Source organism: Meles meles, chromosome 9 (genome assembly GCF_922984935.1).
Source record: "Meles meles chromosome 9, mMelMel3.1 paternal haplotype, whole genome shotgun sequence".
NCBI classification, from domain to species: Eukaryota; Metazoa; Chordata; class Mammalia; order Carnivora; family Mustelidae; genus Meles; species Meles meles.
In genome coordinates this window covers 55,732,875-55,747,419 of record NC_060074.1, presented here as the reverse complement: position 1 = coordinate 55,747,419, position 14,545 = coordinate 55,732,875, and the positions used below count along the sequence as shown (strand labels likewise).

The following is a 14,545-nucleotide window of genomic DNA, read 5'->3' as shown; positions in this document are numbered from 1 at the left end:
GTGGGGGTTTTTTATAATGTGAGCACTTAGGGTCTTGATGCATTGTATTCCCGAGCATATAGCTTGCCTTCTTGCCAGACCATCAGTTGCCCTTCACAAGGCGTTCCGGACTGACCTTTGTGTTTCTGTCTTAAGAGCAGGCTTCTGGCAGTGATACCTGGCATTGCCAAATCCGTCACTGAGCCTTTGTTTAATGCCAGAGATCTCAGATGCTTTCCGATTCTGGAGAAGTGCCAAGCTGCACTCTTGGATTAGGAGGCCATGGAAGGACTCCCGTATCTATAAGCTTAATATAAGCTGTCATTTCAAATGAATGAATCATTTATGCTGTTGGAAGGAATCCAGGATGTTTGGGGTTCCTTTTTTTAGCCTATAAAATTTTGAGCTATGTGACTTTTATGAGAATAGTCTAATCACCACATTGTTATTTGTGCAACTTTGAGGTGAGTCTCTAAGAAATTCAGTCTGTTTCTTTTGCTGACCTCTGGGGTCATAGCTGCAGGCTGGTCTACTTATAGCCTTTTCTCATTTGTCTTTTGTGTCAGACTTTAGTGGGAAAGATGAGGTTTTGTGCATCATTTAGAATGATAATCAGTTTAAATGCTTTAAGTATTAGGGAGTGCATGACTGAGAACACTGAGGATAAGCCCGTAGTGTTGTGCTTCGATTTGTCAAGTCCCACTTAAAACATAAACGCGAGGGGCGCCTGGGTGGATCAGTTAGTTAAGTGTCTGTCTGCCCTCGGCTCATGTCCTGATCCTGGGATCAAGCTCCGCATCGGGCTCCCTGCTGAGCAGGGAGTCAGCTTCGGTGCTCTCTGTCTCTGTCCAAAATAAATAAATAAATAAATAAAATCTTAAAAAAAAAAAAAAACAAATAAAATGTAAATGTGAATACTTTTTCTCTGGGGTACAAGATTATGCCAAACTGTGGACAGTCTTAAAGAGTCCACAGTGCTCTTTGCTCGGCCTCTTCCTGTGACAGTCTATGGTTAGGCTGCAAGAGTAGCTGTGTCCAGAGGATGAGCTGAGTATCTTCCAGAGCAAGAAAGATCTTTTTTTTTTTTTTTTTTAAAGATTTATTTATTTATTTGGCAGACAGAGATCACAAGTAGGCAGAGAGGCAGGGAGAAAGAGAGGAGGAAGCAGGCTCCCTGCCGAGCAGGGAGCCCGATGTGGGGCTCAATCCCAGGACCCTGGGACCATGACCTGAGCCAAAGGCAGAGGCCCTAACCCACTGAGCCACCCAGGTGCCCCAGAGCAAAAAAGATCTTTGAAAAGATTTGGGATTCTGAGCCTGGGCCCCTAGTTGTGGAGCTGGCCCCCAACCCTCCCATGACCGGCTGCAGCCCCCAGTCAGGGCTGGGCTGCACGTGTGTTCATAGGGACCTTGTTCTGGTGATACAAAGGGCACACGGTGCCAGCCATAACACTGAGTAATGCTGGGAGGAGCCTTTTTGAACAAACAATGTGGGGGAGCTTCGCAGACAGGGAATACCTTTGGCTTGACATTTAAATTACTGAATTATTTAAATGAATGTCAATTAGGTGGAGTAGACTGGCTGCCTTCTGCCAGGGCACTTCCTAGTTATTTGCACAGGCAAGTGTAAAATACTTCATATTAGATGTGGCGCTTCCTGTCTGTCCTGTTGAAAACCAGTCACAGAAGATGACTGTCCATGCCTTGGTGTGCCTCGATGTGTAAGGCCCACAGACTCTTGCTTGTGGCCCTACGAGGGATTTTGTGATCACTCTCGCATCCTAGGTGCCACCCCCCACCCCCAAACCACTCCAAATGAAATATCACAGGTCCACACATGTTACGGTTATTCCTAAATTTTGACGAGACTGAACAGTGACTCATGGGCATTGTGGGGCCTGCTGTGTTCTTAGAATTGTGGATATTAAGATATGAAAATGCTACTACCTTGTTTTTAACCTTCTTTGTTGAATCAGTAATCCTAGCTCAGGAAGCTTTTTGGCATCTCTTCGACTAATCCACTCTGTTGGATGAAACTGCCAAAGTAGCATTTAACTAATGTGTGTGTGCGTGCAGGCATGTGGGTGGAACTTGTGGCCATTCTTATAGACTTAGGAATTCAGGGTCTTCATTTATCCTGGGTGGTATAGAAAAAATAGATTCAGGAAGGGCTCTGCTAATTAGTTATATGGAAATATACAAATTAAGAAGATTAAATGTTGGTGAGAAGCACAATTGGAAGTGAAGCTGGTGCAGGCTTTGTACTTTTCCCATTAGCTCACTGCTGGACTGAGCTCATGGTTCTTCCTAGCAGAGATTAAGTTAATTATCACGTATCATTAACGACCATCTTTCTTCCCCTTTTTTCTCTTTCTGGATTGTGGAGGTGAGGCAATGAAAACTCTATAGTTTTTGACACCTTAAGAAGAATGACCTATTTAAAGGCAGTTAACCCCAGGCCACTTGTGTACAGTTAGTGGAGGGATATAAAGATTCAAGGAGAGTGTTTAATAAATGAATGAATCCCTTTGACTTAGTTTATGATCCCTACAGGATAAGATCTGATTACAGTTGATAACCCGTGATGCCTGTGTTCACTGCATAGTTGGGTATAGTGAGTTGAATTTACTGAAGATTTACCTGAGACTCCTCAATTCTGGCAAAATTCTTTAGGTTACAGTCCAGACATCTGTCAGATCATTCCCCAAATTCTGTCAAAAGATAGGGACCTTGGAAGGGCAGTTCACATCTTATGTCTTTGGAGCTAGAATTCAGTTTGGGTTCTAATTTTAGTTATATTTTATTTTATTTTATTTTTTAAGTAGGTGCTACCTCCAACTTGGGGGGGCTTGGGGCCTGAACTCGCAACCCTGAGATCAAGAGTTGCATGGTCCACCAACTGAGCCAGCCAGGCACCCCAAGGGCTCTGATTTTAAAAGCAGAGTTCAGTCTGAGAGCTCGTGAGAGAAATTGTTATTTTTATCTATTTTTTAAAAATCTGACATTTTTTATTATAAGCACAAGATGTCATTAATTGTTTTGTACCTGAACATCCATTTCCATAGGATGGATGGTGAGTGAGGTCTCTGTTGTCTAGCATTACCTGTTCGTGGTTGCTCCTCCTGGATCACAGGTGTAGCAAATTGAGTAACCCATACTCCTTAGTCCATTATGAATCCGTGAACAGCTACTGTCTTACATTTTTTTCCTTTTACCCCTTTGTCCTAATGCTGACCCTTCAGTCCCATCCCAGTGTCAAAAGACACAACCTCTTCAGTGTTTTAATATTTAGGATTTTAAAATACGTGTTCGTGTTTCAAATTTTCATGAATGCATTATTGCATGGCTTTAAAATACAGTATTTCAATTCCCTGCTGTAGATCACAAACAAATCAACATGACACCATTAACTCTCCCCCTTATCCTGCCTATCCATTTCCTTCCAAAGTATCATCGCCTGTTGGGCAGCATAGTTGGCAGCCCTCAGCCCAGCTCTGTGCCATTCAAGAGTGGCAAGCATGTCTAGACTCCCTAGAAATATTATCTTTCAACTCACTTTTGGCAAGTGTAAACTTTTTGCTGGATTATGTCAACAGATATATATGTTTTTCATCCTCATAGAAATAGATTGGTACTGGAATTTCTCTAGGCAGGGAAAATAACGGCTATCTTTTGGCTCATTAAAATTTTTTCTCATTAAAAATGTCTGAGGCTCTTGATTCTCGGGGGTGAGACTGGTGACATACACACGCTGTCAGTGGCTATTCTGGATTTTCTGCTTTCAGGCATGTCTTTGCTCTTGGATGAGCCCCTTGTGGTTTTCAAAAGAACTAGCAAGTCAATTATAAATAGAAGGCTTGTGTCTGTGTGTCTGTATGCACTTACTCTGTGGGATGAGGCACCCACATTACAGTGGGTAGTGAACTATTTTTCACTTCTTTGAAGAGGGAAGAAGAAAGATTAAGAACACTTTTCTCTTTTTGAGATAACCCACGTCTCTACACACACCCACACAAATCTGGGTAAATGAACTTGACATTTTCAAAGACCTTACCTTAAGGTCTCCTCTTGAAAGCACAGCCACCCGACCTGTTATTTTAAGAAAGAAGCAGTTATCTCCCAGACCTGCTGCAGGGGGTTCAAGAATTAGAAGGCAGTCAATCTGTGCCATAGGCCGTTGGAGCGAGCTTCCGCAAGCTGCATTTCGTTATATGAACGCTGCTTCAGAACCTCTAGGTTCTGAAGAACAGCAGGTCTGGCTGTTTACATCCTGTCCGCACTTTCCTTCCTGACTAGTGCAAACTGTTGGGACCAGCAAGTCTGAACTGACCTGGAAGGGAAAAGAAAGAATGGTCTGAAGAATGAGACTGCAAATGAGTGTTTTCCTGAAGAAAATAATTAGGGGGTCTGATCAGGTGTGCTTCACTGATGGATGATACATTGTTGCCTCTTTCCACCGCACCTTGGACCCACCAGTGTGGACTGCTCCTATGGTCCCGCCTGTTTCCTTACTGTTAAAACATTGTTCTGTGCCCTCGACTCCTCGCACCCTCATCTTCAATAATCGGTGCCAGTTTTTTTCTGCCAGTCCAAAATGTGGAAGCAGCTATGAATTTCCATTGTAATGAACATGAAAACTTCAGTGTTACTAGTACTGAAAAATTAGTCTAGGCATCTGGCTGCAAATATTGGTAAGAGGTATTTGTAATTAGAGGCTGCATCCTTGGAAACTCTCGATTATACTGGTAAATTACAGATAACGTTGTTGGGAACACCAGGATTCCTTCTATTACTGGTTGATGGATTAGTACAGAGTTACCAGAAACTGATATTAATAATTGCCATATATTTAGGAGACTTTTTTTTTTAAAACATAAAATAAAGGTGATAAGCATTATGTTCTGGAAGAATATTTTACTATTTTTTTTTATTTTTAAAAGATATTTATTTACTTATATATTTGTCAGAGAGAGCACAAGCAGGGGGAGCAGCAGACAGAGGGAGAAGCAGGCTCCTGACTGAGCAGGGAGCCCCATATGGAGTTCAATCCCGGGACCCTGGGATCATGACCTGAGTCCAAGGCAGACACTTAACCAACTGAGCCACCCAGGTGCCCCAGAACATTTTATTTTGATGCGAGAGAATTGGGATGTGAGAGCCCATCAGGCCGAAGATAACGTGAAAGTCACAGTGGGGAAGTTCATTGTCAGAAGCCTGCGGGTACATGATAACCATTCTTCGGCCTGGTATGATCTAAAAGAGTACCCAGCTCAGATAAATGCACTCGTATTGAGAGGTGATTGTTCTTTGGTGGTTGGTCAAGTGAGAGGTACAAGATAACAGAATGTGGACATAACGGCCAACGATGATGCTTGGCTCAACTCTCTGTGGGTAAATGTGTTGTAATGGTCTTGGAGAAACGATCTTGTTCGCCTAATGGGAATAAAGCCCGTGTAGTGATTTTCTTTTCCTTGTTCGTGCTCCTTTGCAGATGAGAAGCCCAAGGTGAACCCCAAACGTTACATGTGTGTGTGTGAAGGCCTCTCCTGCGGGAGTGAGGACCACTGTGAAGGCCAGCAGTGCTTTTCCTCACTGAGCATAAATGACGGCTTCCATGTCTACCAGAAAGGCTGCTTCCAAGTCTACGAGCAGGGGAAGATGACCTGTAAGACTCCGCCATCACCTGGCCAAGCTGTGGAGTGCTGCCAAGGGGACTGGTGTAACAGGAACATCACGGCCCAGCTGCCCACTAAAGGTTCCCATGGACTTTTCTATTTCTAGATCAAGGGTTTCCGTTGGTGTTGTTCTGATTCTATGTGGGTTAAAGACGGAAGTAGCCACAAGGCTTTCCTCCTACTCTTTAAACTAGAGGCCGTGAGTGACAAGAAAGGTAGCTCTAGGTGAGGAAGGGAAAGGTATGGCCTTTTGGAATCTAAAGGGAGTATAGATATCTTTGGGCAAGGGAGCAAGGTAATGGCCATCTTGGGGAGGGTTTGGCTGACTGGATCTCTCTTGGTCGTCATGTGCAGGTGAACGGCTCCTTTCTCTTTTCAGAGCCATGATGTCATGATTTCTGAAACAGTTCGGCTTGGTAAATGTCTCTATGTTAAGCATGTAGGAAGGAAAATGGAACATAAGACTCTGGTGGCTGAATGGAATAGGTTTCCTTCTTTACGAGGAAAGAGACAAAGCCTCACTAACCTTTGCTCCCATATCTGATTTCCCAGTGAACCGTCACTGAGGCTTGAAGCCAGGTCAGATTTCACATGAACCTTGTAGTTTATGTGGCATACTCTTTATGTTGTATTCATATGGATTCGTTATCCAGGGAAATTCAGTCTTGCTCTGGAACGGTTACCCCATAAAATCAGCCCCAATTTGGCATCTCAAAGTCCCTGCAAATATTAATGTTCCTTAGACTTTGTAGACTCATTCCAAGCCGGTTGATTGTCTTAACCTATTGCACATTTTTAATTGGCATAAGTACTTCAGAAAAGAAGAAACAAACCAAAAAAGTGGACTGGGAGAGGTTCCTAGGATCACCCATGGCCAGAAATGTCAGCTAGCAGGGGAAGAGACAGAAAAAATAAAAAAACCGGTACAAGGTTATGCTGTGCAGTATTTCAGTTATGGTGATGATCGGAAGGCATATAGAAAATGTTGATTCTGATATGCAAATGGGGTTGAATAATACAAGAAGATTTTTAAAAGAGAGATTAAGTATTTTAAATGGCTAAAACTAAAAGGGTACTTGATGGAATAAACTTTACTCTTAACCTTTGTGAATTAAGTTGTAATTAATGGAGTGGATGGCCGTGAAGAATTATCTGCACTGACGCAGGAGTTGTACCAACAGTACGGAAAATTCCTAATCTGTAGAACGCTCTGCAGGACTTGGAGTTGTAAGAGAAAATTTATTTTCTTGACTTAAGGAATTTCTAATTCAATTAGGGAGGCACCATATTTATAATTTAATGTTGTATATAATTAGTTTTACACTTTATCGTACAAATGACATGTACCATGGGGTATTTTGTGCCAAGTCGTTGATTAATTTGGATTTGGAAAGTTAAAAGAAATGTATAAAGGCTGTCAGGCTTTTGGAAGGATTGTGGATTGCGGAAGGCGGCAGAGACGTGGAAAAGTCCTGTGTGGGGAAGGATGGGGCTTTTGGTGACACCGTGTCTTAAGGAGTCTGACACTCAGAGATGGTTATTGGTTGGGGACCTTTTAATTATGGACCATCACTATCCAACCAAGAAATTTTTTTGTTTAACTCCCTAGGCAAGTAGAAAGTCTTTGTGTGTATTTGCCCGAGTGGTGTGTGAGTGTTGGAGTGAACGCACGGATATTTGAATGGGTAACGTGATAATGCCGAGCAAGGGGGTGAATGAGTGATTAGGCAAGCGAGTGAATCAGTGAATGAATGTTTTGAGCAAGTGAATATTGAATAAGTGAGTAAAGAACAGATGAATGAATCGGTTCCCAGGCAGAAATCGTGATGTGGAAAGATCAATGAGAATTCAGTGGTAGACATCCAAGATACACTGAGGAGAGAGACCACAGATTGGGTAATTCGTTTTTAACTCAGCACTTTTTCATAGGAGTATCATAGCATCATCTCTGTCTGTAAAGGCTCAGGATGAAACATTCATACCATTGGATCTGTGTTAAGAGGGGTAGTACCAGGGACTTGGGAAGTACTTCGTGTCATAAACGTACTTCCACCTACGTGCACTAATAGGGTTGGTTCTCGGCAGATTTTTTCAAACTCCGGTTGTGCCTGAATGAATAATGGTTCAAATGACCAGGCCGTTGGCTGGGTATTAGGAAATATTTTAGTTTTTAAATAGTTCGTGACTTAGGAGACTGGGTGGTGAGGCCCAGGAGCTACTTGTTAGGTATCAGTTATGCTAAATAATAAGTAAACCATGATCCTTACAGCCAATTGCATTCCTTTTCTCCCCCATCTCCAGGGAAATCCTTTCCTGGAACACAGAATTTCCACTTGGAGGTCGGCCTCATTATTCTGTCCGTAGTATTTGCAGTATGCCTTCTAGCTTGCCTCCTGGGAGTCGCTCTCCGAAAATTTAAAAGGCGCAACCAAGAACGCCTCAATCCCAGAGATGTGGAGTACGGCACCATCGAAGGGCTCATCACCACCAATGTTGGAGACAGCACTTTAGCAGTGAGTTTGAGACCCCAGGGAATATCCCAAGCGTAACAAAGATGGTGAAACATGCTTTCTTCTTTCCATCGTGAAATGCTAACAGTAGCAGGGACTGGACAGTGTGCACACGTACCACTGGTCACTTGTGTCCTAGGCAAGCCTATGTTGGCCCGTGTTTAGTCTCCCATATGTGAGAACATTTTTTAGACAGACATTTATGTTCAGTGAGGGAGGGGATTTTTTTTTTAGTAGATTCTTGGTAGTTGTTTTTCTTTTGGGAGTAAGGGAAAAGGTGCAGAGAATGGTTGCCTATAATCATGGGGGGCAGAGGGATGGGATGGGGCTTGGAGTAACTCAGTTACTCTATTTTTAGCAATAAAAGTGCTTTCAAAAAAAGCACCTTTGCTTAATATTAAAATCACTTTCCCTTCTAGATTATTTTAACACCCTGTAATTTAAGACTTTAAAATTTGACATCCAAAAAAGCTGCTATTAAACTTTGCACGCTCCTGTGCTGCCCCCTTGTGGAGGTAGTCATTTGGGTAAATCGGTGCTGTCCAATAGAAATAGGTGTGCCACATCTGTAATTTTAAATTTCCTGGTGGCCACTTAAAAAAAAGTTTAAAAAAACCCCCACTGTAGGTGATATTAATTTTAACAACATATTTGACCTAATGTATATAGTTACCATTTCAGCATGTAATCATCAATCAGAAAGAATTGTAAATGTGCTATTTTACATTCTTTTTCTTTTTTTTTTTTTTTTGAACGAAGTTTTTAAAATATGGAGCATGTATCAGCTCAGACTGACCACATTTCACTTGCTAAAAGTCAACCCGTGACTAGTAGCTACCCTCACGGACAGCTCAGGGTCAGACATCATTGGATTTATATGTTTTTTAAAGTTATTCTTTTGCCTATTGTTCAATGGTGAAATCACATGGAAAAGTGTCTTCCTTTTTTTAACTTTTAAAAAATTGTCAAGTGTTAATGTGGAAGAAACTTAAGCTTTAAGTGAGAAAAGGGAACCACTTGCTATAAAAGTTACAATAATATGCAAAAGAGAGAAGTGGTAATAGCATTCTGAAACTATCCTAGGCTGAGTCTGAGGCCGCCTCTGAAAATGGTGAAGATTAGGGAGTGTTAGGTGTTAAAGACATGCTGATACCCAGTCAAGACTCTCCTTGTCATATTGATGGAGGACCATCCAGGTAATAACTTTCTAATGGGATCCAGCATTAGTTGATGTCATGGTCATGCATCAGCTAAGATCATCTCCTATTAAGTCATGTTCTGCTAGATGACAAGGTTATGAGTATGTGGAAGTTCTGCAGGTGAGCCTGCTTTCCAGCTTCTTCTCCACTGGAGAAGGCTCACCCTCGCCGATCTCTGTAGCTCAGTTGCTATTCTTGGACCAATCTTGGCGAGTTGTTAAAACATTTGGTGGTGGCTGATACAGGCTGAGAAATAGCCCATCCTCCTGCCTTCCCTATCCTTGGGCCACCAGTCAAGCATAAATTTTTTTATAAAAACCAGGAAGGAACCTTGTTTTTTTTCCCGTTTACCTACCTATTTAGATCGTGGTTTGGCAGAACTGGGGAAGAGAGGAAATGAGGACGCTCTGTTTCCCAAAGTAGAGAAATACAGCTCCTCCCCCCCCCCCCCAGATTTTATTTATTTATTTGACAGAGAGAGAGAGAGAGAGAGAGAGAGAGAGAGATCACAAGTAGGTAGAGAGGCAGGCAAAAAGAGAGAGGGAAGGAGGCTCCCCACTGAGCAGAGAGCCCAATGCAGGGCTCCATCCCAGGACCCTGAGATCATGACCTGAGCTGAAGGCAGATGCTTTAACCCACTGAACCACCCAGGCACCCCGAGAAATACAGCTTTTCCATTTGAAATGTACTTAGACGTTTCCTTCCCATGTTAAGGAAAATTTGATGAGTTTATTGGGTTAGAGCAAGATATGAGGCTGAATCTTGAGGTTCTATAGTTGATCAGTCAGAACTCCGTTTCCCCAGAACTGCTAATCTCCATGGCTATGATAGGAATATCTAGTGTCAATCACTCTTTAAATAGCTTCTGTAAGTTTGGAGGAGGAATGGGAGTGTATACCAAAATCGTCTTCTCCACTCAATCATGTTAGAGGACAGTATATCGCGATAACAATAATAGCAAAGAACACTGTTTAAAACAAGTTGTCATTTTTGGTATGTATACTTGCTTATTTAAGTGATATGCTTATTTATGTTATTCAGCAAAGCCTATCTCACTGAACAGCCTCCTACATTGAAAAAGAAGCCTTGGGTCCAGGAGTTGAAGTAGATGTTTGTCAGTCTTCGGCTGATGGCAACCGCCTGCCTTAAGTCTATGAGCTAGATTTAAAACCATGATTCTATATTATGAAAAAAAAACAACAACCCACATTTGTTTAATTTTCAGAATTATTCTCTCAAAAAAATTGAATGAATAAAGGGAAGAAAGAACAGCAAAAGAGATGGTTAGGGAGATGTGAAACTACATCTAACATTCAATTTCTTGTTGATTATCCATTTTGTGGTTTTTAAGGATTCTAAATATCTTCCTTTGGATGTTCAGATTTTGTAATTTTGCTGATCAACAGTACTTCACAGTGGTGCTCAGAGTAAGTAAAAGAAGATGAAATTCAGACAAATCAATGTATTGCTTTAGCAGGCCAGCTAAGATGTCTGGGAAAGAATGAACTTTGGGGAATATAAGCTCAACACTGTTATAACCTTACCACCATCACCATGGGTACAATACCGTGGATTCCAAACAATCCATTCCTTATGCAAAGAGACGTCTACTCCTTGGCTTGCACTGAGAATCAAAAGGGAAAACCTATGAATGAATTAATTGGAAATTTTTTTCACATGTTGATATTTAGAAGTAGATTTGGGCATGGTTTTATGTTTTAAATGAAAGTTCTGGGTTTTTTCACCCTCTCTGGTCTGTGGATAATTCAGACCTAAAAATGACACTGAAGGTTAAGTTTTGTGATGTTTTTGTTCCTCATCCGCCTAAAGGGTAATGCTTCCAGGTGACCCCTCTGCTTCAGTGTACCAGCCAGAGGACCACGTGGCCACGGAGTTTTTGCAGTAGAAACAGCATTAGAGTTATTTGTACCTTATTCCTGATTTGTTTGTTCTGTGTTAGAGTTCCTTAGTTGGCACGTCAATAAAAGTGAATCCTTTCACAGATAACTATGAACAGAGCAGAACATGATTAGTTATGCCCTGGCCTTGGACTTGAAGGCCCTTCCCTTCTTTTTGCTCTCTGTGCTCCTCTTTCCGCTGTTTCCCCTTGTGTTCGGACCTGCTTCCTGGAATTTCTAGTTTGCATCTTTGACCTTGTCCACTCAGGCTTTTTTTTTTTTTTAATATATATTTTTTAATTCTAAAACTCTGGATGCAAGAAAAGACTACTTACCCCTCAGGAAAACCTATCATAAAAGGGACCAACTTCTGGTTTTCCTAAGAAAACCCATTCTTTCTCCAGTGGTCCATGCACACCCATGGGCCGCATGTCCAGGATTGGCATCTCCATGTGAGTCACAGTGATATGCATGCTTGTACTTTAAGCTGGGAACTGTTTCTCAGTAGTTTCTTTTTCTCCTTGTCTTGAACCACAGGATTTATTGGATCATTCATGCACATCAGGAAGCGGCTCTGGTCTCCCTTTTTTGGTACAAAGAACAGTGGCTCGTCAGATCACGCTGTTGGAGTGTGTCGGTAATTCTTTTTTCTCTTCTTTGTGGGTTGTATGCAATGTTAACTGTGGCTCTAGAAGCAGCATAGAACTTGGAAAATCTGTCCCATGTTGCCTGTTGCTCCTGAAATGACAGGAGATGGTGCGGCTCTGTATCTGGTCTCCGTGCCTTGTGTCAGAACTCCTCAACTTGTTGGAATTCTCGTCAAAGGAATCTGTCGCTAGTTAGTATGATGAATGGCTAGTCAAAAGCTTTTAGTTGCAAGTAGACCTTTTGAGATGACGGGAAGGCATGAGAAATGAATTAGCATGGCTGCTCCTGACTGGAGGCATTGAGCGATCTGAGGGGAGTAGGCGTTTGGACAACGCACTTGCCTATGGCAGTTCTCCAAGCCCTCTCACTCTCCCACTGCCTTTAAAAATAATGAGATAAATTTACCAAAGCTACCTTCATAATTGCTTTGTTAAACAAGAGCAATATCCATTTCTCTATGGCCTCTCATCTTTTCCCCATCTAGGAACATGTTTATATAGAGATGCAATCATAATGGGTGTACAATTTGTGTTCGTTCTTTCCATTTTAAGCTCACAGACATTTCCATATATCTGTACACATCACAAATATTTTAAGAGATTGTGTAACGAGGGTCTTTTGAATGATCATTGAATTGTATGTAATAGTACTACTCGAGAAAGCTTTTGCATGTATTGTACCTTTCTTTTGAGTACTCAGAATAAATTCCCAGGCGTTGGGGTCCCTGGGTCAAACTTTGTGACCTTTTTATGGCTTGTTTATAAATTGCTGATTGCCCTCTAGGAAGAGGGTACAGAATGCCTTTTCAGAGGGGGAGGTCCTCAGTTTTATTGGTTTTTACTTGTATGTGGTGGGTATTTTCAAGTCATGTGATAGTTGTCATTCATTTCTTTTTGGGCAACACATAGGGACAGCCAGAGGGGTGGTGATAGGTTGGCAGCGTCTCTACACTCTTTCTGGTTCTCCTGGTTTCTTTTCTTGGGCAACTCCAGTCATTCCCTCTTTTGCTTTTGGGAGGTAGCTGGACGTCATAACCTGCCTTTACCACTGGGCTGCTGTCCTCCCACCTTTCTTTCTGATTTTTTGGAAATCAGGACATCCCCAAACCTGACAGTGGGAAGGGGGCTAGGCAGTGTAGCATGAGCAGCAGGTGTCACCTGTAGGCACACAGGTTACCCGCAGGAGCCTGTTGCCTTTGCTCTGGGTCTGTGGCCCCTGGGCCTCTGAGCCACACCTCACGTTTCTCTTCCTCAGTGGACTGCGGGCGGAACAAACACACATGGAAACGCCCCCAATGTACCCATCATATACAGCCAGGGTTGTCCTCTTATACTGCCTAACATCCAGTTTGCTTATGAACAAGGGTGTTTGGGTAGGAGTGAGAAGGCAGTGACGGGCTGTTTACCTATCTTGCTTACCCCTGCCCTCCTGCCCTCCCACCCCCATGGCCACTTGCCATTCACAGGGCAGCCAATCTCCATATCAGTTTTCAGAGCCCAACCCCAGAGTGCAAAGGGCAAAATAGTGTTGTACCTTTAAAAACACATACTGTTTCTGGTAGTGTAGATATTCTTGAGCATTTTTGGAAATAGTGTAAATTCAATTATAGCATTTTGTTGGTTCAGTGCTAAAGACTTTCATCAAAGCAATGCCATTTCAGTAGCTTCTAGTTAGTGTTCATGTGGTGTAGCCTTGAATAAAAATGTGTGTGATGAACTGCTTGGATAGTGTGTTAGCATTTGGGGTTCAAAATTGGACTAGACCAGTTGTTACCAGATAGTGATTCGTGAACCCCCCCAAGTTTCAGATACTGTATGGATTCCCATGGGGGGGCTCCGTGCCCTGTACGTTTGGGCAGTTCTGCTTCTGGTTTTAGGAACTCCTGAATAGGGTTGCATTTCTAAAAAGCATTTGACAACTTAAAAGCATTTGAAAACCATTGAAGTAGGTTTCTATTTTCAATCTGTCTACTTATCCTGACATCCATCTCTGTTTTCTTAAAAAAAAAAAAAAAAAAAAGATTTAAGGCAACTTTACAGTAATGTATACAATTCTCTGGAATATTTTTTCTCTCCTTCCTAATGAGACTGTGAGGACAAAGGGCAAATAAAGAGACAGAATGTAACCAGAGGCAGGAAAAGATCAGCATACTGTTTTCCGGCAGCCTGTTTTGTAGTGTCTTAGCACTGGCCTTCGTCTTGAACTACAAATGCCAGGCACTTGCTATGACTGTATTAAAATTAGTCCTGCTCTAAATACTATTTTTGCGACCTGACAGCAGCCCACAGTGATGACTTACTGGCCACATTTAACCTCCTTTTGCATTAGTCATTGGTATTTCACAGGGACATTGTTTGTCAGAACGGAGTCCAGACTGAGTGGCTTTGATTTTGTGTCAAGACCTAATCCCCTGGATAGACGTGCTTTCTCTCTCCATGTTTGGGTTCTCATGGCTTCGCTTTGGAGCAAAGAGCTGTATTCCTGGGTGTGCAGGTGCTGCTACAGCTGCTGATTACAAGCCGTGACTCCCAGCAGCCCCTTGCCTGGGGGAGAGCCCTGCTGCCCTGTGAGGTGGGTCTCCCGCTGCATCATTGTCTAGGCGCCGCATGCGTCTTTACCCTCATTATACCCCGTTT

At 42.4% G+C, this 14,545-nt stretch overlaps 1 protein-coding gene across 4 annotated transcripts in view; it reads left to right on the top strand.

Moving 5' to 3' along the window:
- The window catches only part of ACVR1 (activin A receptor type 1), a 129,793-nt gene that overhangs the window by 82,727 nt on the left and 32,521 nt on the right, over nucleotides 1–14,545 (top strand). For all 4 annotated transcript variants that reach the window (XM_046018563.1, XM_046018565.1, XM_046018564.1 and 1 more), the window contains 3 exons: nucleotides 5,471–5,734; nucleotides 7,956–8,167; nucleotides 11,799–11,898. In XM_046018563.1, the coding sequence (XP_045874519.1) occupies nucleotides 5,471–5,734; nucleotides 7,956–8,167; nucleotides 11,799–11,898 (576 nt within the window). The remainder of the gene's footprint in view (nucleotides 1–5,470; nucleotides 5,735–7,955; nucleotides 8,168–11,798; nucleotides 11,899–14,545) is intronic.